A 22,373-nucleotide genomic window follows, 5' to 3' on the forward strand; every position below is an offset into this window, starting at 1 on the left:
ATGTTTGCTGTCCACTTGCTAGCTTTCCATTTCACAAAGCTAAAAGAGGATCAAATAAAAAAGGTAAGTTGCAGCATTAGCTGGTTGCTATTTTAAGAACTGTGTTACCCAGATACAGAGGGGTCTGCAGTGAGTAATGCAGACCATATAATGGCATTATCCACTAAAACCATTCAGCCATATGGGGTAGGAGGTATTTAGACCTTAAACCTCCTGGTGAGTGTGAAAATGGGTCTGGTTAGTGGTTTTTCCTGCACAGTTATAAGTGTTCTCCTAGTAATGGAGCAAATTCCCTTCAGTATGGGAAAATGCTTAAGCTTTATCTGGCATGGTGTGGAAGAGCCCAGAGGGCAGAAAGGATGGCTCTTGCAGAGTCCCCTTGCAAGTGCATTGTGAATGATGGGATTTCTCAATCTGAGCAGGAATCAGGAGTCAGTCACGTAGCAGGGATAGGGAAAACCTCTGTGGTCTTTGGTCTAGGTCTGCTGAGATTCAGGAGAGATTTCCAGCTGGTGTTGGGGTTCCTGTGCCTCCTCCCTGGTTATCCAAAACTGGCTAATCACTCTGATGTTAATAGGTGTGACCTTTAATTGCAGTTGGAAAAGCTCGAGATGGCCATTGCTGCCAGGCTCCATCCTCTGGTTGTCCAGCCAGGGGCTGGAAAGGTGGGAGGTGGAGCTGTCTGTGGATGTGGTGGGAGATCCAAGGTCCTGGTGCTTGGATCTGCTTCCATCACTGAGCTCATCAGCAAAGGGAGCAGCTCCAGGTTCTCCTGTCTGTGCCCAAAATATGGAGTGGCTTGCTCCAAGGAGGATTTCTTCCATTAATTCTGCTTTGGAGAGAGGCATTCTGAGAGAGGTACTGGTATCTCAACAATCAGATGTCCCTGAGTCAGTCATAGCCCTTTTATCCCTAGGATTTAATGGGATCAGAAAAAGGCCTTGCTGCCCCTCCCCTCTGTGAGCAGCTGATCTCTTATCTAGACAGTACTATTGCTTCATTCTTTTTACTAAGAAAGAGAAAGACCTTGTGTAGCAGTGCTTGGGTGTAGTGGGCTTTGCAGAGAAGCATCCAGCTTGCAGTTGAGTGAGGACAGTGAAGACAAGGGAGCAGAGGAATTCTGGCAAACCCATTAAAAATATCAAAGTGTTTCTGCAAGGTGCAGACTAGCCCTTCCTGAAGGCAAGAAACCACATGCTCCTCAGACTTCTCTTATAGGTAGCTTAGGGTAGGCTGTACAGAACAGAAAGAAGGAATGTCTTCCCACCTGTCCCTCCCCAGGCTTATTTACTCTGTGGTGGCAAAACCAAGAGCCTGCCATGAAAACAGTCCTGTTTTCATAAATGATAAATGAGGTAAGGCCCTGTTCCTGTGCCATGGGAGAGGGGCAACCAGTTTGGTTTAGCACAGCCTGGCCATTCCTGTGTTTACAAGTAAATGGTTATGGGAGCAGGGCCTTGCTCAGGCTGGAAATCAGGCTGGAGAGCCAGCAGGATTTCCTGGGCTCTGCCTTATCTGCTTCCTTGGAGAGGAGTGTCTGCTCCTATGCTTGTAGGTAAACAGGGTGGGGAATGCAGTGTCTGAGGGCAGCAGGGAGCTAGTGCATGTTCTCTGCAAACAGACATGGTCATTTTTATCACTCTTGAGAGGTTTTTCCCCCACGGGGTTTCTGTCACAAGGCTCTTGCCCAAGGTGCAAGAGCTGAGTGTGTGTAGCAGCAAAGCACTGGCAGCTGTCCCACCTCTCTCCTCTGGCCCCAAGTCCTGTGTGCTGGGGACCAGCAAGCACCAATGACCCTTCAGTGGACACCCAGCTATTTGGAGCACACAATTATTATGCCTGCATCATGTTCATACAGCACCCAAGTCTGGCTCCTCAGTGGAAAAGCTTCTGGATGTTCACAGATTTTTTTTTTCCCCCTGGGTTAATCTTTTGTTGTACCCAGCTGTGCAGTTTCTTTGCTTATAACCCTGCAGGTATGTCAGTCCCAGCAGCTTAAGGAAAAAAACTTTCACTTTGCCCTGATGGAGCTGTTCATAAACATTGATTAGCTTTTCTGCCAGTTTATCTGAATGAGCTACTTCATAGAAAATTTGAATTCTTTTCTATTCAACTGGCTTCTATTTTGTTGTATTCTGTGAGTTACAGACCTTTAACAAAGGGTATTGATTGCACCCAAAAAATGTGTTTTAGATGTAATCCTAGAATCACAAGAGAATGGAGAGCAGAGCTGGAGTGAGAAAAAGGCTTTGAGTTCCAGCCTGGCATGCCAACAAAGTTAATTGTCTGTGGAGTGAAGCAGTAGCTGAATTGATGTTTTTGGGTTGTGGCTGACACGCTTGGGTACTGATGGCATTTTCTGGACCTGCCTCAGAGAGGTCAAATTCTCACCAGATTGACATACTTTGCAGTTCTACTTCATTATGTCTCTAGCAGGAGAGGATGGTGTGAAAACAGCTTGTCAGGGTCTCAAGCAAATCTCGTGGCTTACACAGATTGTCAAGTTCACTGAGCCATCAGAAAAGATGGCCAACTTTTGGGCAGTAATTCACCAAGGCTGCATTAAACATTTCCAAACCAAAGTGTTTTTAGAAGAGTGGATGTCCTGATGATGACCTGGAGCTTGCTTGCACTGACTGTCATGAGAACTTCGGCTCTGAGGTGGAAAATGTGTGGTGGTGTTTGAGGGTCCCCAGGATGAGGGAAGAGATGAGAATCTTCATGTTTCAGGAGGCTGGTTTATTATTTTATGATATACATTATATTAAAAGGAAATGATACACTAAAGAAAGAGAAAGGAGACATCAGAAGGCTAGAAAAGAATGAATAATAAAAACATGTGAGTCTGACACAGCTGGACTGGTATTGTTCCTCAAGTAAAAACAATTCACATGGAACCAGAGCTGCACCTGTTGGTGAGCAATCTCCAAACCACATTCCAAGCACTCAGATCATTATTGTTTACATTTCTTTTCTGAGGCTTCTCAGGAGAAAGATCCTAGTGAAAGGATTTTCATAAAAATATGTCAGTGACAGAAAATGAAGCCAACGACCAGCGCGAGGAGCCTGCGTGCCTGAGTGCCACCTTCCCTCCCTGCAGGTGGACAGGTTCCTGCACCAGCTGCGCCTCTCTGACGATGTCCTGCAGGATGTGACAGCTCGTTTCCAAGCTGAGATGCTGAAGGGGCTGGCCAGGGACACCAACCCCACGGCAGCGGTGAAAATGCTGCCCTCGTTCGTGCGCTCGCTGCCCGATGGCTCAGGTGAGTCCCTGCTCAGCGCTGCTGCTTCATTTCACTAGGTGAGCTGCTGCCAGCAGCCAGGGGCTCTGGGTTACTCCTTGGGAAAGCACGTGTGTGTTCTGAGCCTGGGGCAGTGCTGGCAGAGTGGTTTTTCCCTTGCACCAGGTGGATTTTGATCTAGAGCTGCTCGTTTGAGGAAAGGACCTGCTCGGTGCTCAGGAGCAGCTTCTCCCAATTGTCCTAGCACAGATCTTGTGTCTGGACATGGCAAGGGCAGCCTCTACAGCTCAGAGCCTGCAGTGCACTCTGCTGTGCCTGTGGGATGTGCCTGGCCTTGGAGCTGCAGGGAGGGCGGGATGCTGCAGTGAAACCCCTCAAACTGCCGTGGGACAGCAGCGTGGCATCCTCAGAGCTGGGGTCACCAAATCCTGCACTGCTTTTGCTAATTCCCTAAGAAATGATCCCTTCTGCCCTTCCTTCCTTGCCTTCTCCATTGGGAAAATCTGCTCCTGGATGGGGTCTGCTTCTTCAGCTGCTCTGCTTCTTCAGCTGGGATTTGAACAGAGAAAGTGCAGTGGTGTCCTCTGGGAGGATGTGACATGAGATAGGAACTAAAAGCTCATCTTGTTTGGAGAAGCATGCACATCCAAAATAAAACTCCTCAGCTGGCTCCTGGCAGTGCAGCCTGACAGAAAATGACATTTTTCCCAGGTTTGACCAAGTTAATTTGTTCAGGATTCTGTGTCTCACCAAGGTCAGAACTCGGTGTAAACTAGCTGTGCAGAAAAGTGAAATGTTAGCTTTGTACCTTTCCACATGACTTTATTCCCTCTGATGGTAATTTCACTGCAATTAAATGAGAAATAACAGCTTTCATGGCATAAAAAAGGGATTTGAAGGCAAGTTCCTTGAAATGAGTCATGTCTGAGAGAAATTATACACAAGCTGACTGGATGGAAGGGGGCACTCTTCCTTTGCTGCTAGCTTTGCCAAAGAGAAACAAATACTTTTTTAACCCTTGCTATCTCAGTGAAGTCACTGGTCCTGAGGTCTCACAGCATCAAGCTGGGCCATATCCTGTTGACACACTGCCCACTCTAAATATCACATTGATTTTTCTATTTTTGCCCTCTAGAGAAATCTTTGTTGGTTATTTTACTGCCAGACTGGTTAAAGCTTCCAGCAGGTTTGAACAGTTCAAACTTGGATGCTTATTTCCTCCTTCCTTCTCCTTCCTCCTTCTCCTTCCTCCTTCTCCTTCCTCCTTCTCCTTCCTCCTCCTCCTTCCTCCTCCTCCTTCCTCCTCCTCCTTCCTCCTCCTCCTTCCTCCTCCTCCCTCCTCCTTCCTCCTCCTTTATCCTCCTTCCTCCTCCTTCCTTCTCCTTCCTTTTCCTTCCTTTTCCTTCCTTTTCCTTCCTTTTCCTTCCTTTTCCTTCCTTTTCCTTCCTTTTCCTTCCTTCTCCTTCCTTCTCCTTCCTTCTCCTTCCTTCTCCTTCCTTCTCCTTCCTTCTCCTTCCTCCTCCTTCCTCCTCCTTCCTTCTCCTTCCTCCTCCTTCCTCCTCCTTCCTCCTCCTTCCTCCTCCTTCTTCCTCCTTCCTCCTCCTTCCTTCTCCTTCATCATCATCTTATTTATGATTATTATTATTTATTAAATTTGAGATTTTTTTTTTGGTGCCCTCAGTGTTGCTGACTGAACTGACTCATTTAGAGCATCTTTCATAGTTTAGGGATTAACAGCCTGACTAATGCCACAGTTTACTGAGTAACCCAACCTGCCTCCTCACCTTTGATAGCAGACCATGGTATTACAGGTGGAATTTCCTGCTTCCTTCCCTTTCAGGACCAGATTTAATCATGTTTGGACTGTGGAACAAAGATTATGCAAGGCTAGGCACATACCACTGTGTTTTCTTTTTGGGAAGGGCATTTTCCTGTGTGAGGGATAAACAAATTTTATTGTAGCAGTGAGGCCACGCTGTCCTTCCACCTGAGGTGTGCTGCTGGAGATGTGTGTGTCTGAGCAAACCTGTGAAACCAAATGGTGCTTTCACAGAAACACCAAAACCCATTGGAAAAGGATTGTGTTGGTTGACTTTGGGTGGCAAATTAGCTTTGCCCCACTTGGAACCTGACTTCTGCACTAGAGCTGAGTCTTCCATAAACATAGGTCTGCAAATCCTGCATCCTCTACTGGATTCAGGCAATGACCTCACATTCTGCTTGTGCCACATTTCAGGTGATGGTTTTGCAGCCCCTGTGTGCTCTGGTTGGTTTGCAGCTGCTTTGGGCCTTTCCTGCTGCAAAGCTCATCCTTCTGCAGCTTGCAAATATGCTGCTGTGGAAGGAGCAGGGTGAACAAACCCAAACTGCCAAATAAAAATTGAATTAGCAATTACATAGCAGGCTGGAAGGAGAGACCTGATAGCCTTGCTGAGGCTTTCCAGCTCTCATTCTTTCTGATGCTTCCAGGCATCAGGATAGGATCAGGATCTGCCATCATGGGGCAGGAGAGGCTCTGGCTGTGGTGAGGGAGGGCCCTGGGCTGTGGCCATCAGCAAGAACCTTGTTGAGCCTTTGCTTTTTTTTTTTTTTTTTTTTGTTAGGGTCAGGATTAAATGTGTGAGATGGTATTTCTTGTTCAGATTCAGATGTTGATTAGTTCTTTTTTACATTACAGTTTTATAAACTGTGAGTTCTACAGCACTTCACTCTATTAAACTAAAAAATGGAGACCTATCTCTCTCTTTACAAGGCTTTTTAAGGATAAACTGTCTAATTAAGGAATGACACTTCAATTATTTTTACTTTTAACTTAATAACTAACTATCTGTGACCCTCAATGTGGACTTTTTTATCTAATTACATGATACTTAAACTTATGAAGAAGAAGGACTAACTTCCCTTTTAAAACCTCTATCTTGTTTTATATGTATTCTATCTTGTTTTATATATCTTATTTTATTCTAAAACTTTAAACTCTAAGTTTTCTACTATGTGATAAACACACTTCTGTTCAAACTCCACACCAGTGATTTCAGTTCTATTATTTGATTTTGGAAGTCTTCTCTATACAGCCTGAGGTTAAAGGTAGTGTTCTTTTGGGGGTCAGCACAAAAAGTCCCAAATTCTCAGAAGCCAGGGTTCCAGCAGCCCCTGAGCCATGCTTTGTGGCCACCCCCAGTGATGTTGCCTCCTTGTCTTGCAGAGAAGGGTGACTTCCTTGCTGTGGACCTGGGGGGCTCCCAGTTCCGTGCCCACCAGGTGAAGGTGTTTGATGATGGGAAGCAGAGCAGCCAGCTGGAGAGCAAGTTCTACCCCACCCCCAAGGAGGTCACCCAGGGCAGTGGAGCTGAGGTAGGGCACTGCTGCTGCTGTGCTGTTGCTGTTATGTTTACTGAAAAATCCTCTTCACCAGGATTTCTTCCCCTGGGAAAATGAGAAACCTCAGCTTCTCCATGTTTTGCTGCTCTGGAGTTTGGTCTGGAGATTGTTTATCCAAACATGTGAATTGTTTTGACTTAATGACCAATCACCATCAGCTGTGTTGGACTCCCAGGAGTCAGTCATGAGCTTTCATTATCATTATTATTAAACCTTCTGATAGATCCTTTCTTTTTCTTTAGGATAGTTTTAGTAGAGCATTCTTTTATATCATGTGATATCATAAAATAATTAATCAGCCTTCTGAGACCATGCAGTCAGATTCTCATCTCTCAGCTCATCCTAGAAACCCTCACAAACTGTGCTGCAGCAGCTGCCTGTGGGATGTTGCCCAACTGCTCTCTCTTCTTGTGCAGCTCTTTGATTACATTGCTGACTGCCTGTCAGACTTCATGGACACCAAAAACCTGAAGCAGAAGAAGTTACCTCTTGGCTTTACGTTTTCTTTTCCGTGCAAACAGACCAAACTGGATGAGGTAAGATGCATAAGAAATGCTTTTGTCCGGCTGAGCTCCTTGCAGAGTCTGGAGAAGCTGTTGAGTGCAGGTGCTACCCTGTGGCTTTTATCTGGGGTCATGTTTACATAGCTCTCAGAAGAAGGCATGGATGACTTGTACTATTTAATTAGACCTGACTATCCTTCAGTAATTCATTTCTCATCTCAAGGCAGCATCATCTTTTAGCTAAAGCTGCTCTATTGCTCAGTCACTACCCAATTCCACAGGAACCATGTGCCCCTGTATTAACACTGTTAGAAACAGATGTGCACTTCTGTTTCACATTTTTTCATTTTTTTAATCACTTTTTTAAAAAAAATTTTATTTACAGTTGATTGTGAATAGGAAATACCTGTAGCTGAGCTGCTTGAAACACTTCTTAGGGAAATGAAGGGCTGGTTGCAATTATTTTGTGTTCTCTCATTCTAGCCTCTCTTATTTCTAGGGGGTCTGTACTTTGGGCTCCAGTCCTGCAAATGCTTTTTGCTTAATGCTATTAGACTGTGATCAGCATAGGAAAACCACATGTGCCTTAAATGAAGCACAGGGAGACCCATTTACAGAATTGGGACTTTATGACTGTACCTTTTTGGTTGTGTTGGTACAGACAGGCACCCCAAGGTAAGATGTGACTTGACTTATGCAAGGCACCCCAAGGTAAGGTGTTCTGCTCTGACTTGTTTTGGCTGAGTTTTAATAATGGACTTCTTCACACACATCAGTCTTGACTGGCTTTGGGGTTTGTGTGCTTTTGGGTCACTGTGCTCTTCCTTTTCAGGGGGTTCTCCTTGAGTGGACAAAGCACTTCAGGGTCCGAGGAGTCCAGGGCACAGACGTGGTCAGCTCCCTGCACAGGGCCCTCCAGAAGCACCAGGCAAGTCTTGGACCTGCAGGAGCTGAGCCAGAGAACTCCTGGGAATCCATCCTTGGTGTGGGGGTTCTTTTGGGAGCTGTCAGACATCCCTCAGGGATGGGCAGTGCCAGGTGCCCAGCATGCCTGCACATCTGGCAGATCTGAGTCCCTCTCACAGCTGTAATTCAGAGTGCCCTGGTGACACAAGGGCAGCTGAGCCCTGAGCCAGGCTATGACACCTCCCCAGTGAGCACTCAGTCGTTTCACACACTGTGTTTCACAGCCTGGCTTGTGGGATCAGGGTTGGTGGGGGGAAACTTCCATCTCAAATTGGCACACCTAACCCCAGCAGGGCTTGCCTGTCCCCTTCAGTCTGTAGGATGGAGCCAATGATGGCAATTTTTAAGGTCAGCATGATTAAATCTGCCCTTAAACCAGCATACAGCCTTTGAATAACACTGTGTTTTAATATTTTGCTCTTCATGTTTGGTAACACCAGCCAAGAAACACAAAGCACCTTTCCACATCTTGATGACTTCATAGCAAAGAGGAAACTGCACAGCCTCAATGGAAGGACTTTCTGCTTGAAAAGTAGAAAGTGTGGTGTTGCTGCACAGCTGTAGCTGCATTTGTGTGTGTTTTCTGTGTTCCCTGCTCAGATGTTGTCCTTTCACACAGCCTGTAGGCACAGTATTACAACTTTCACACCAATAATGTGCCACTTTTCTGGCAAATGAGGTGGGCTTGGGGAAAAACAAATCCTTCAACACTTGAGAATTCAGAGATATTTGTAACCTCACAGGGTTGTGTGGGAAGAGTGTTGTAAAAGGAAGCAGTGTCTTTCAACCAAGGAGTTTTCCTGAATGAGGCCTTCAAAGTGCAACCAGGGAATATGTCTGCATGCTGGTGCTTTATCACAGGCTCCCTGAGCTTTTCTCCCTGTTAATCACTCATCTTTATGCTCTTAGGACATGGATGTTGATGTTTTGGCCCTGGTCAATGACACGGTGGGAACCATGATGACTTGTGGATATGATGACCAGCGCTGTGAAGTTGGACTCATAATTGGTAATTTTTCCTGTTCACCATGAGAAGGGTTCTTTTCCCCCCTCTCATTTGTTGAATTACTACAAATATGAAGTAGGAGGGAGTTTCACAATAGAGGAAAGAGCAGAAAGAAAATGGAAAAAACAATGGTTGGATTTTCAAGCCTGGCTGCCTTCTGTAAAGCAGCTGTTTTTATGCTGATCACATTGCCATCAAATACCACAGTCCCCATTTTGTCTGGGCTCAGTTGTGAGCAGCATACTAAACTTTTCTGCTGACTGTAGAGAAAATTACTGTGTCTGTCCAGAGAAAGCTGAATTCCCCTCACGTCTGGTAGTTAGCACCAGCTATGCTTTCCACAGTTTCTCCATTTCATGCACTATGATGCCTTTTATTAGGCATACAGAAGTACATTTGAAAGAGAAAAAAAAAATGTTTTTAAACAAGTTAAACCTTAGAATAATTTTGGTTTTTTTTCATTGACTGTGAAATGATGATTTCATGGGTGCAGGTGGCATATATTGGTATCCTGTGCCACAGGGTTATGTGTTTGTGTTTTCTTCCAATATACTGACTTGTTCCCAAACAAAAATCACACATGGAACTTTATCCAATGCCCACAGGGACTGGCACCAATGCCTGCTACATGGAGGAGATGAGGCACATCAGCCTGGTGGAGGGGGACGAGGGCAGGATGTGCATTAACACCGAGTGGGGCGCCTTCGGAGACGACGGCGCTTTGGATGATCTCCGCACGGAGTTTGATCGGGAGCTGGACCTGGGATCTCTCAACCCTGGGAAACAACTGTAGGTGATTCCCTGTCTGAGTTCTCAGAGTGCTCTTCCAGTGTTTGCCCCTTTGGAAAGGGAATTGTCTTAAGTGAACCTGAGATGATTTGGTGCTGGTTCTGTGTAATCCAGATCTTTCCCTTCTGGAGAGGGTGAGTCCCTTTCACAGCTCCCTGCTGCAAGCTGTTGTGATTTCAGGGTTCACCTCAGAACCCCGGGTCCCTCCCCTGAAGATTCCCCCCCAGGTGTGTCGATCATCCCTCCTTTCCCCACCCTGACCCCTCCCAGCATTGTCTGTCAGTCCTGGAATTCCAGAAGGGCGTGGAGTGATTGGCAGATTCAAAGGAATCCCTCTACCCCTGGGGGGCACTGGGCCATCCAGGTGTCCTTTGTCCCTTGAGACCTCCCCTCCTGTAGCTGGTGGTGGCTCCCTGCCCCTTCCCTGCCCCTCTCCCTGGGGTTAAAGGAGTTAAAGAACTCCCTGGTCAGGGAGTTCTGTTGGAGGAATTGCTGGGTTCAGAGGCCTGTGGGCCAGAATAAAGCTCTGGATCCAAACCCTCCATCAGAACCGACTCCTTTTTCCTTCACCATCCCCTTAAAGCTTCTCCACAGAGGGAAACCTGAGGAGCAGCCCCTCTTAAGGGAGGAAGCTCCATCCCAGCACCACCAGAGCTCCTGCACGCCTGCACTTGTCTCCACAAGCATCCATCCAGCCAAAAGTGTCTGTGGGGTGAAACACCACACAGCCATGGCCAAAAGTGTCTGTGGGGTGAAACACCACACAGCCATGGCCAAAAGTGTCTCTGGGGGTGAAACACCACACAGCCATGGCCAAAAGTGTCTGTGGGGTGAAACACCACACAGCCATGGCCAAAAGTGTCTGTGGGGTGAACACCACACACCCATGGCCAAAAGTGTCCCTGGGGTGAAACACCACAGTGCCTTTATTTGGTTCAGCACCAAGGGCCAGACAAGGCAAGGCATGTCCTGTCCATATTGGTAAATTTTTACAATATTGGTGAATTCCAGTATAGCAGGCCAAGGGATTGCTGCTACAGCTGTCCATGTGGTGTTAAAACCAGGTGGTGGCTCTGCTGTGATGCTGTGGAGGGCTAAAGAGAGCAGCTGCTTAACACCTGAAATCCTTCCTGTGCTCCATTCCAGGTTTGAGAAGATGATCAGCAGCCTGTATTTGGGGGAACTCGTGAGACTCATTCTCCTAAAAATGACAAAGGAAGGTCTGCTCTTCAATGGCAAAGTGTCAACAGCTCTGCTTACTAAGGGCAAGATTGAAATGAAACACGTGTCTGCAATGGAAAAGTAAGAACTTGTAATACACTAGCACAGCAGTGATAATGAAAGTGTAATTAAAATCTGTGTGTGCTGGGAACAATCCTGAACTGTTCAGCTTGATTTTGCTTTTGCCTAGGAGGAAAGTTGACCTTTCTGTAAGTGGGAATTGGTGTAAGATAGTTTTAGCAAAGTACCACAGTAGCAAGCTTGTTGGTAAACATCCCAGATGCAGGTTGTTTAAATAACCTCTCTGGAGGCCTGAGTGTGTGGGATGACTGCTGCAGTTTTCAGCCTCTCTGATGTGGGAATACTGGTGCTGTGGAAATATAGTACAGATTAAAAATCAGCTAATGGATGGCTGCCTGGAAAACTGGGATTCTGATGTTTTGAAGAGAGATCCTGGTCCTCAGTGTCACTCCAGGAATTATTTTCTTTGTTGTATTGAGTAAAGCTGTATATCTGTTCTTGTGCTCTCTTTCTTTGGCCTGTTTTATCCTGTTCACTTCTTGACTAGCTGGTTGGTCTCAGCAAACATAGAACCCCAGGAAGTTCAGCATTGAACCCTCTCCCCTGGGTACTTCTGGGAATGCAGTGGGAAACACATTGCTGGGTTGTGGGAACCCATTAGGATGCTGTCTGATCGCTTGTGTTGTGGTCTCCTCTCATTTCTTTTCGAGCCAAGGTATTGATCTGTAAGCTTTTGCATTTGGTGATGTATTCTTTTGTTTTGGGGATAGGTACAAGGAAGGCCTGAGCAACACAAAAGAGATCCTGACAGAGCTGAACCTGTTTCCCTCTGAGGAGGACTGTGTTGCTGTTCAGCACGTCTGCACCATCGTTTCCTTCCGCTCGGCCAACCTCTGCGCCGCCACCCTGGCAGCCATCCTGACCCGCCTCAGGGAGAACAAAAAGCTGCTGAGGATGAGAACCACTGTTGGGATTGATGGGGGACTCTACAAAACCCACCCCAAGTGAGTAACAAAGAGGATCTGATGATTGCTGAGAGCCTCCATCTGCACGTGCGTGTGGCTTTTCAGAGAACTGTCGGGTTTGCCTCGGCTCTGGGGTGAGGTCTGACTGGCTTTGGTGGTGCAAAGCTGTCCCAGGAGCTTTAGAATTTGGAGTGGAGTTGGAGCTGGGGGTGCTCAGCCTGGAGAAAAGGAGACACAGAGGTGACCTTATCACTCTCTACAACTCCCTGAAAGGTGGCTGTGCTCAGCTGGGGCTGGGCTCTTTCTCCAGGCAGCACTGACAGAACCAGAGGACACAATCTCAAGCTACACCAAGGGAAATATAGGTCGGATATTAGGAAAAGAGTGATAAAGTTCTGGAATGTTCTGCCCTGGGAGGTGGTGGAGTCCCCATCCCTGGGTGTGTTTAACAAAGCCTGGATGTGGCACTGGGTGCCAGGGTTGAGTTGAGGTGTTGGGGCTGGGTTGGACTGGATGGTCTTGGAGGTCTCTTCCAACCCAGTGACTCTGTGAGAAACATGACACCTGGAATAATGGTGTTGGAGGAAATGCAGCTGATTTCTCAAGTGACTCCTGGGCTCCTAGGACACTTGCAGTTCACTGTGGGCTTTTTCTTTTCTTTCTTCCTCCCTCCACTACTTCCATGTTTTTCAATCTGTGCTTTCCCAAACTGGAAACCTCCTCCAACCATTCCCCCAAACTGGTTGGAGGCCTGATTGCAGCTGGAGATGAAGTAATGTGATTGCAGGGTTCACCTCAGAACCCTGGGTGCCTCCCCTGAAGATCCCCTCCCAGGTGTGTTGATCATCCCTCCTTTCCCCACCCTGACCCCTCCCAGCACTGTCTGTCAGTCCTGGAATTCCAGAAGGGTGTCAGTGATTGGCAGATTCAAAGGATGCCCTCTACCCCTGGGGGCACTGGGCCATCCAGGTGTCCTTTGTCCCTTGAGACCTCCCCTCCTGTAGCTGGTGGTGGCTCCCTGCCCCTTCCCTGCCCCTCTCCCCCGGGTAAAAGGGCGAGCAACCACATGGTCAGGGAGTTCTGCTGGAGGAATTGCTGGGTTCAGAGGCCTGTGGGCCAGAATAAAGCTCTGGATCCAAACCCTCCATCAGAACCGACTCCTTTTTCCTTCACCATCCCCTTAAAGCTTCTCCACAGAGGGAAACCTGAGGAGCAGCCCCTCTTAAGGGAGGAAGCTCCATCCCAGCACCACCAGAGCTCCTGCACGCCTGCACTTGTCTCCACAAGCATCCAGCCAGCCAAACGTGTCTGTGGGGTGAAACACCACACAGCCATGGCCAAAAGTGTCTGTGGGGTGAAACACCACACACCCATGGCCAAAAGTCTCTCTGGGGGTGAAACACCACACAGCCATGGCCAAAAGTGTCTGTGGGGTGAAACACCACACATCCATGGCCAAAAGTGTCTGTGGGGTGAACACCACAGTGCTGTTGTCTGGTTCAACGCGACGCCAGACAAGCCGAGGCACATCCCCTACACAGTTTTGGTACTACCAACAGTACACCGTGCCCCAAATCCTGTGAGAGCCTCAGGGAGGCACTCTGTGTCCCTGCCAGGTACGCCAGGCGCCTGCACAAGGTGGTGAGGAGGCTGGTGCCCACGTGTGACGTGCGGTTCCTGCTGTCGGAGAGCGGCAGCGGCCGCGGGGCCGCCCTGGTGACGGCGGTGGCGCGCAGGCTGGCCGCCCAGCGCCGGCGCCTGGACGCCGCCCTCGCCCCCTTCCTGCTGCCCCCCAGCACCCTCCAGGAGGTGAGGGACAGCATGAGGGCCGAGCTGGAGTATGGGCTGAAGAGGGAGATGCAAGCCCGGGCCACGGTGAAGATGCTGCCCACGTACGTGTGCGGGATGCCGGATGGAACAGGTGAGGTTGGCTCCTGAGCGCCTGGAGGTGGGTCAGGGAAGCTGGCTTGTCTGTTTCTGGAGGGGATGGAGCATGCTAGTTAATCTGGCACACACCAGGGGGATTTGTGTTGTCAAACTGGTGCTTCCTGCTGTGTTATCTTCAGCCCCGTGCTAGTAGGCTTGATGGGATCATCATCGGTAAGTTGTTCTGCCTGGCAAATGTGCTAGGAGAAGCACCAAAATGAAATACCTTTCTTCTCCTTCAGAGAAAGGAAAGTTCCTTGCCCTTGACCTTGGTGGCACAAATTTCAGGGTTCTGCTGGTCAAAATCAAAAGCGGGAGAAGAAGATCAGTGCAAATGTATAACAAAATCTTTGCCATTCCTTTGGAGATCATGCAAGGGACAGGAGAAGAGGTAATCTTAAATGAATGTTGAACTGATCTAGCCAAGCCCCATTATATGGGATTACTTATGAGATTTTTATGTTTTTTTCTTTCCTTCCAGCTCTTTGACCATATTGTCCAGTGCATAGCAGACTTTCTGGAGTATATGGGGATTAAAGGTGCTCGGCTTCCTCTGGGCTTCACCTTCTCCTTCCCCTGCAGGCAAGCCAGCATTGACAAGGTAAGAGCTGCAGCAGAGAATGGTCAGATGGCAGCTCTGTATCTGCTTGGTAAATTACATCATTTTGGGCAAGGCTGACTTGTTGGTCTGGAGAATTTATTACTTTACTTTGCAAATCAGTTGTGTTTCATGAGAAAGCTATCATCCCCTGTTATCTACCTGCCCTCCTATGGGAGGCAGAACTTTCCCTTCTTGTCTCTGGTAAGTGGTGGACATGAAGTTGGTTTTGTTCTATAAAGATTAAGACCTCATGACAGCAAAATGAAGTGCATATTTTTAGTAACCCAGGAACCTCCTTATGCTGCCTTAGCTCTTCAATGGCAAGAGATAACAAATGGCTCCTTCTGCTTGCTCAGCTACAGTCCCAGGTTGTTTTCCAAGCTGTGCTGCACAGCTCTGACTGTGCAACTTCTGCACAACATTAGCTTCTCTTTGCTGAGTGTCAGTGAACTTACCTGTGCAGCTTGGAGGAGTTGGCTTTTTGACAGATATCGTATCTTTTATCTTATCTGAAAAGATTTATGGATTTCCAAGAAGGGCGGGGGATGTTGTGCTGCTTAGTTCTAGTCAAGTATGTAGGATAGTGGGGAAATGAGAGTCTGCTATTTCATTGAATGTTTTTATGTCTGGTGGAGTTCACAACAGCTTCTGAACCTGGAAGTTAGCCTGCTCTGTCTCAATTTTCAGCTCACTGTTGAGAGTATAGCAACAGGACTTGGCCTTCTGTGGAAACATGAATTCATATGCCTTCTAAAGCCACAGCTTAGCATTTAGGTCTTGACAAATGATTAGGAAGCAAATTCCACAGTGTTGATGGCAAACTGAGTGAGACACATCTGTGTCCTATAATATGTTGCTCTGTGTGTTTGGTCTTCTACCACTGCTAGAACTTGAGGGTGTTTCTTAATATCAGCTTTTTCCCCCAGTTTTCTTCTTTTTTTTTTTTAATTTGGACAGACAGTCCAGAGCCACTTAGGAAGTGTAAAGCTAATTACTTCATGTAACCTGGAAAACAGCTTCTGTCAGGCTAGGTTGTTGTCTGAAAAGTAACAAATTAGTGTTGCCTGAGGTTGTGGGATCATACCAAATGTCCTTCAGGAAATGACCCAAAAATTAACAGGAGATTCATTAATGTTTGATGGGTGTTTGATGATTTACAGCACAATTATTTTCCAAATGAGATTACCATCAGCAGTTGAGTAGCAAAGATACACAAGCACAGCCTGCATTAGACACCCACAGTAACCTGTCCAGGGAAATATGTTACTTGGGAAAAAAAGAAAAGCATTGGGGTGGGAGGCAAGAAAAAGCTGATGCTTGCAATGTACAGTCTGCTCTTTGTCTTCACTCATGGCTTTCTTTCTCTTCTGTTTCAGGGAACACTTGTGGGATGGACAAAAGGATTCAAGGCAACAGACTGTGAGGGGGAAGATGTTGTTGATATGCTAAGAGAGGCCATCAGGAGAAGAAATGTGAGCTGATTTGTTCTGCTCTTTTTGGTGTATTTAATGCACCCTGACTCTGGCATTCCACTGCTGATGGTGACTTGTGTTTTAGGAGTTTGACTTGGACATTGTAGCAGTGGTGAATGACACTGTTGGGACCATGATGACTTGTGGCTATGAGGATCCAAACTGTGAGATTGGCCTTATTGCAGGTACAGTGGTGGTCAAGTGGCCACTGTGAGAGGGAAGCACCTGTGTAGAGCTGGGCTTGCTGTAAACCAGCACCTTTTATCTGAGTTTGATATATTAGTATGAATATATTGATATATTAGTATGTATAGATTGATATATTAGTATGTATAGATTGATATATTAGTATGTATAGATTGATATATTAGTCTATATATATTGATATATTAGTTGCTTGGGGTTCTTGGCAGATTTGTGTGGTGTTCAGCAGGAAACTTAACAACATCTGTAGCAGATAAGTTCCTGAACCTGTTGGACATTTGATCACATCTCTGATGGGGCCTAACTAGTGTATGCAGGGTAAAAGAATACAAGCAGATAGAGCATGATTTCTTGTTTTGACAAGTTACTGTGTAGCCAGGTCATGGACCATGGAACAAGCAAATGTTTTTAAGGATCTGAATGAATTCTTGTTGGGCTTTTCAGATGATTCCCCCAATAGGTTCCTCCAAGTTTTGATCCAGAAATATATCAATGCATAGAATCAGAGAATGGCCTTGAAATTTGAGATGTGGCAAAGAGAACTTTAAGATGAGCACTGCAGTCATCTTCCATAAGTTTCTGGTGCTGCTTCACTTTTCCAGCTGAAGTCTTGTCATTTCCTTCCTTCTAGGAACAGGCACCAATGTTTGCTACATGGAGGACATGAAAAACATAGAAATAGTGAAAGGGAATGAAGGAAAAATGTGCATTAATACAGAATGGGGAGCATTTGGTGACAATGGCTGCATCGACCACATCAGGACCAAATATGACAGAGAAGTAGATGAAGGCTCCCTAAACCCAGGGAAACAGAGGTAAACGTGGTGCTCCTGATGCCAAGAGCCTGATGGAGTCAGTCTTTGAGAGCCACTGGCTGCTTTTTAAAATGTGCTTAATGAATGAATAATCAGAAAGGAAATTTTAATATTGCATTTCTTTTGTTCCTTGGTAAGTAACCTAGATATCAAAAAAAATACCAAAATAAAAAGAAAAAACCTAACCAAAGATGTACATTGTTACCACAGCACTGTTTTCATCTTAAAACATTACCAAACAGTGCAGCTTTTAAGATTTCCCTGCAAAGTCTAGGTCATGCTTTGTTCCTCATCTTGATTTCAAACTCAAGCTTGTTGGGTAAAGACAGTATTGATTAGATGTGACTCACTGGTGACTGATTTTGGGGACAGGGAGGAGTTTCTCTTCAGTGTGGACTCTGGCTTGAACACTACATTCTGTTTAATATTGCAAAGGTTTTTTCCTACTTCTGTTACCATTTGGCATAGGTAAATATATTGTAATTCATGTTTGTACTTGAAGTCACAGATTTTTGATGATTGAAAAATGGAGTTTCGTGGTGATTGCTCTGCAAGCTTGGTCTGCTTTTTTTTTGAGTTCACAGGGCATGTACATACTGCTCATGCTAAACAGAGCCATCTCTTTAAATGAACATTTTTATTCCTCTTTGGACCCAACAGGTATGAAAAAATGACCGCTGGAATGTACCTGGGTGAAATAGTAAGGCAAATTTTGATTGACTTAACCAAACAAGGGCTGCTGTTCAGAGGACACATTTCGGAATCACTCAGGAAAAGAGGAATATTTGAAACGAAATTCCTGTCTCAGATTGAGAGGTAAAGCTGTTAGATTTACGTGGTTTAAATCCTTAAAGTCTTCTGGGACAGTCTTTTGCAAGTGTGTGGAGCCCTTTCCTTCAAGAAGTGGATTAAGTCAGTTAAAATTTTCTTTGTGCATCCCCCACTTCCAGAATAAAAGTCAAAAATAAGAAACTGGGGAAGTTACAGAATTATTGTTGTAATTCTATGAATAATCACTTCCTGTCCACACAAGTGGGTTATCTGGGATGCCTCAGCCATCAAGCTAAGTGTTTCTTGTGGGACTTAAAACAGCATTTATTTAAGAAAGCAAGAAGTCACTGATACAGGAATATGTGCTTACCTACGGATCTGTATGATTACAATGGTCCCTAGGCTATTTGAAAGCCTTAAAAGGAGGGTCTCAGGAAAGAAACAGTCCTGTGGCTGATCTGGGTCTGCTCCCTCAAGGCTTTGGGGGTTAGGTGGATGATTACTGCTCGTGCCTTCTGCAGCAGAAGGCACGGCAGGAGCAGCCTTTTCCTAACATGGCAAAGGGCACGGAGGAGCAGCTTTTCCATCTGAATTCAGCCAGAAACCAGCCTTGAGAGAACTGGGGAGAGTTAGAGCTGAGGTGGTGCCGTTTCCTTCGGCCCAGAGCCGTGTGAGCCGTGCTGGAGCTGTCCCTGAGTGCCGCGTGTGCTCCCTGCAGTGACCGGCTGGCCCTGCTGCAGGTGCGGCGCATCCTGCGGCAGCTGGGGCTGGACAGCACCTGTGAGGACAGCATCATCGTCAAGGAGGTGTGTGGGGCTGTGTCCACGAGGGCTGCCCGCCTCTGTGGGGCAGGGCTGGCTGCTGTGGTGGAGAAGAAGAGGCAGAACCGAGGCGTGGAGCGCTTGCGGATCACGGTTGGGGTGGACGGGACTCTGTACAAGCTCCATCCGCAGTGAGTACCTCGCTGCCCCTTCCCTTTGCTGTTTGCCTGCTCTCACTGGGGGATCAGACCTGTGCCAGCTTTCTGCTGAGAGGATTACAAACCTGAGAGGGGGGAAGGATCTAACGCATTTCACTGCGTTTTCTCATTTCCCTTTCCTAGCCTTAGGATCAAAAATTGTAAAGTCAGCTCTGGTTAGCACTGGGAGGCTCTTTTCTCTTGGAAGTTGAGTGAACCTAATACTTATTTTCCAGTGTTTTGGTAGATTTCTGCAATATCTGAGTCTCCCAGATGGAAAGCTGTCTTGGGTTTTTGGAGTTGGGTCAGTATTCTGTGAGCAAGCATTTGAGTTGTGAGAAGAGAACCTTCTTCATGATCTCTGAAGATGTGGGCAGTGTGTGGCATCATGCTGAAAAAAAGTCAGGTGGAGAAATACAAATGACAAATTTATGTACACAATCAGATTCTAGCTTTCAGGAATAGGAGAAAACAGCAGAAGACAGCAATGGTTGGGATTTCTTGCTTGTTGGTGAATACAAAGATCCCAGATCACAAAGCAGCTGCTAAAACGTTCTGTTCTTCTCTCCTTTCCCCTTCAGTTTTTCTAGGATCCTGCAGGAAACAGTGAAGGAGCTGGCCCCTCAGTGTGATGTGACTTTCATGCTTTCTGAAGATGGAAGTGGGAAGGGAGCTGCCCTCATTACTGCAGTTGCAAAAAGATTGCATAATGTTGGACAGAAGTAGAAATGAGAGCTCAAGTAACTTCAGCCCTGCCAGGCGTGTGCAGCAGGGGTTTGCTGGGTGCTGATTCCAGATAGCTTTGCCAACACCAGCACACAGGTAGCTTTTTTTGGGGGAGAGCAGCTGGTTTTGGCCAACCAGGATTGTGGATTTTTGTCCTTTGGTAACTTGGGTTAGGTGTTTCTGCTCCCCACTGGAATTATGTCTTGGCATGCCACAGCTTACTCCATTCTGTACTTCCTGCAATGCATCTCCAATGCACATGGGAGAGTGAAAACAAAACAAAATCAACCCAAGTGTGTCGTTTTACAACATCTCAATTAAGCTACTGCACCACAACTGAGTTTATCACCAGTTTCTTAGGATTCTGTGTTTAGTTTTCTCTTGCCCTGGCTCCAAGAATATTGAGATTGTGATGTTGCATCTTACCTAGTGGACATATTTGTTCAATGTTTCACAGTTTTACAGTAAATTTGCAGGTGAAATAAATGAATGGACTGTGGTCAGTGATGCTCCCCCTGCTGCTGCACTGGTTGCAAGTGTCATGCAATATTTCCCTGAGGACAGGAGGCATGTTTAATAGATGAATGTAAAGGAAAACAAATGTGATTCCACAGAATACCAGTTTGTGTCAAAATATGTCAGTGCATCTGGGTCACATAAAGCTAAACCAATGCTGCATGGATTCTGACTGTGAGTGCTTCTTTGCATACTGAAGGAAACAGAGAATGCAGAAGGAGCTACAGAGTCTGCAATGTCTGTGTCAGAGCTACATAGAGGGTATCAAATAGGCCACCAAAATAGTGTGTAGAGGGAAAGAAAAAAATCACCTAAATTTCTGAAAGTCTCCTCTTTGTTTTCCCTCTGTTATCTTCTTGCATGTTCCTGAGAGAATTGTTTCCATTTTGTGCAAAGGAAGTTTATCCTTGGTTTTCATTTTCTGTTGCCTGCTGCTCTGCCTGTTTGTAAATAAATCTGTGTTGTTGTGAGCCTTTACTTCTCTGTCCAGTGCATCTTCTGAGTTGTGGGAAGAACATGCAGGCAAGTGGGAGCCTTCTTAAACCCTAAATCTTTAATCCTAAACCTTCCTTTAAATCTAAATGTGTATGTGTTACTTCAGTGATTGTGAAGGGGGTTTGTGTGACCAAGTGTCCCTGACCTGATTCACCCAGAACAAACCAAACCAAAACAATAATATGGTACAGAGAAGCTGCAGATCTGTGTCCTGCCTGTTCTCAGGTATTCCTGTAGACCTTTTAATCCTCTCTTGGTGGGTATTTGCTTCCTTGTGACAGCAGTTATCCCTCCTTTGCTTCCTTGTGGGCTGACAGCAGAAAGTGGGGCCAAGAAATGTGCTTTGAGCCTAGTTAGGTCAAAAGCAACTGTGGTGCAGGGGGACAAGCAGTTGGGTTTATGTAATGATCTGTAACAAGGCTGCTGCTGGGTTTAAATTTAGCAATCCCAAATTCAAAATTGGAAGCTACAGACTTCTGCTGCTTTGTAGTTTTAAACAAAACCAAAATCTGTCAACAGCTCTGTGTCTGTGTTGGAGTTACTGGATGGGTAGAAGATACTTGCAAATAATTTTCACTTCTGAGGGAATTCCTCATAGTGCTGAGCTCGCTGTACCAAGTTGTGAACTCCTATTACATTTCATGTTTTTCTCCTTTTGTCAAGAAACTTAGTATTTTACTTTTTCTTTATATTTCAGAATCCACAGAGCTGCAGAAACCAAAGCTTGCTATGTAGTAAGGGCAGATCTGGAATGGAAGTTTGTTACTGGTGACAAACAGGTTAAATTTGGAGGGGCTGGGTGTAGAAGAAAAAAAAAATCAGATATTGAATCTATGTGTGAGGCATAGAATAGCTCTTCTGGGCTGTTTTAGGCCCCAAAGGGAGAAATAAATATTTTAGCACCTGAAATCCTGTATTATCTGTGTGGTTTGGGGCCTTTTTGGGGGAGTGGATTCTGCACAAGGTCACCTGTGAATGAAATATGTCCCTGTACATCTGAAATGAGGTGATGCAGACTTGGCCCAGGATGGCCATGTGAGTATGGTGCAGCACACATTTTGTGCTTCTGTTCTAAAGTCTGCTCTGCAAAACTGGAGTGCAAATCAGTAAGAAAACAAGGTGAAATCCTCACATTTAGAAAGACACCCTGTCTTGCTTTGATTTTTCTTATTAGTCTTTTTGGGAAATAAAACACACAATTTCAGTTTACACCTCAGCTGCGGTTATTCCTTCTCCTGCAGCAGATCAGGCCCACACAATAATATTTCTTTGTATGTGCAGTTCTTTTTTCTCCCAGTGAGTGTGTGGATGTCGTGGGATCTGACCACAAGAACCTGAAACTGCTCACAAAGTGCTCAGCAGCTCTGGCTGAGCTCCCTGAGACTCAGCCTTGGTGCTCCTGCCTTTGCTGCAGGCAGCTCCCACACACATCTGGCCCCATGCACATCTGGGCAGGGACAGCTGGGAGGGTGACAACGAGCAAAGCTTGGCTGGACAGCCCTGGAGAAGGGCAGGATTGGCCACTGTGGGATTTTAGCAGGGATACAGCCTTCACTTGTGTCTTGGTTTGAACAGACAGCTGTCTGCTAAGGAAGGCAGGAGCCTCCTCCCCTGGAATGGAAAATGTAAACCTCTTCCCTCTGAATTGTTATAATTTTGAAATTAAGGGGCTCTCAGGCAAAGATATGGGAGCAGGAATAACAGATTTGTACTAGGAAAATAAAAATACAAATGCAATAGTACAAACAAAGAAAACAAATCACTGTCAGAGTCAGAGCATGCCCTTCCCCTGTTT

At 46.1% G+C, this 22,373-nt stretch overlaps 1 protein-coding gene across 1 annotated transcript; it reads left to right on the forward strand.

Annotated features, from left to right (window-relative positions):
- Positions 1 to 19,751, forward strand: LOC311156498 (hexokinase HKDC1-like; the record flags this gene model as incomplete). The annotated part of the gene is made up of 18 exons (XM_084210466.1): positions 1 to 63; positions 3,101 to 3,263; positions 6,448 to 6,596; positions 7,040 to 7,159; positions 7,959 to 8,054; positions 9,002 to 9,101; positions 9,704 to 9,887; positions 11,034 to 11,189; positions 11,900 to 12,133; positions 13,711 to 14,015; positions 14,263 to 14,411; positions 14,502 to 14,621; positions 15,998 to 16,093; positions 16,179 to 16,278; positions 16,929 to 17,112; positions 17,773 to 17,928; positions 18,602 to 18,835; positions 19,423 to 19,751. The coding sequence occupies 18 exons, from the start codon at positions 1 to 3 to the stop codon at positions 19,565 to 19,567; spliced, it is 2,754 nt and encodes a 917-aa protein (XP_084066592.1). The 3' UTR covers positions 19,568 to 19,751.
- Positions 19,752 to 22,373: the final 2,622 nt, after the last annotated feature.

The sequence above is a fragment of the Fringilla coelebs genome (assembly GCF_963513975.1).
Source record: "Fringilla coelebs genome assembly, chromosome: 8".
NCBI lineage: Eukaryota > Metazoa > Chordata > Aves > Passeriformes > Fringillidae > Fringilla > Fringilla coelebs.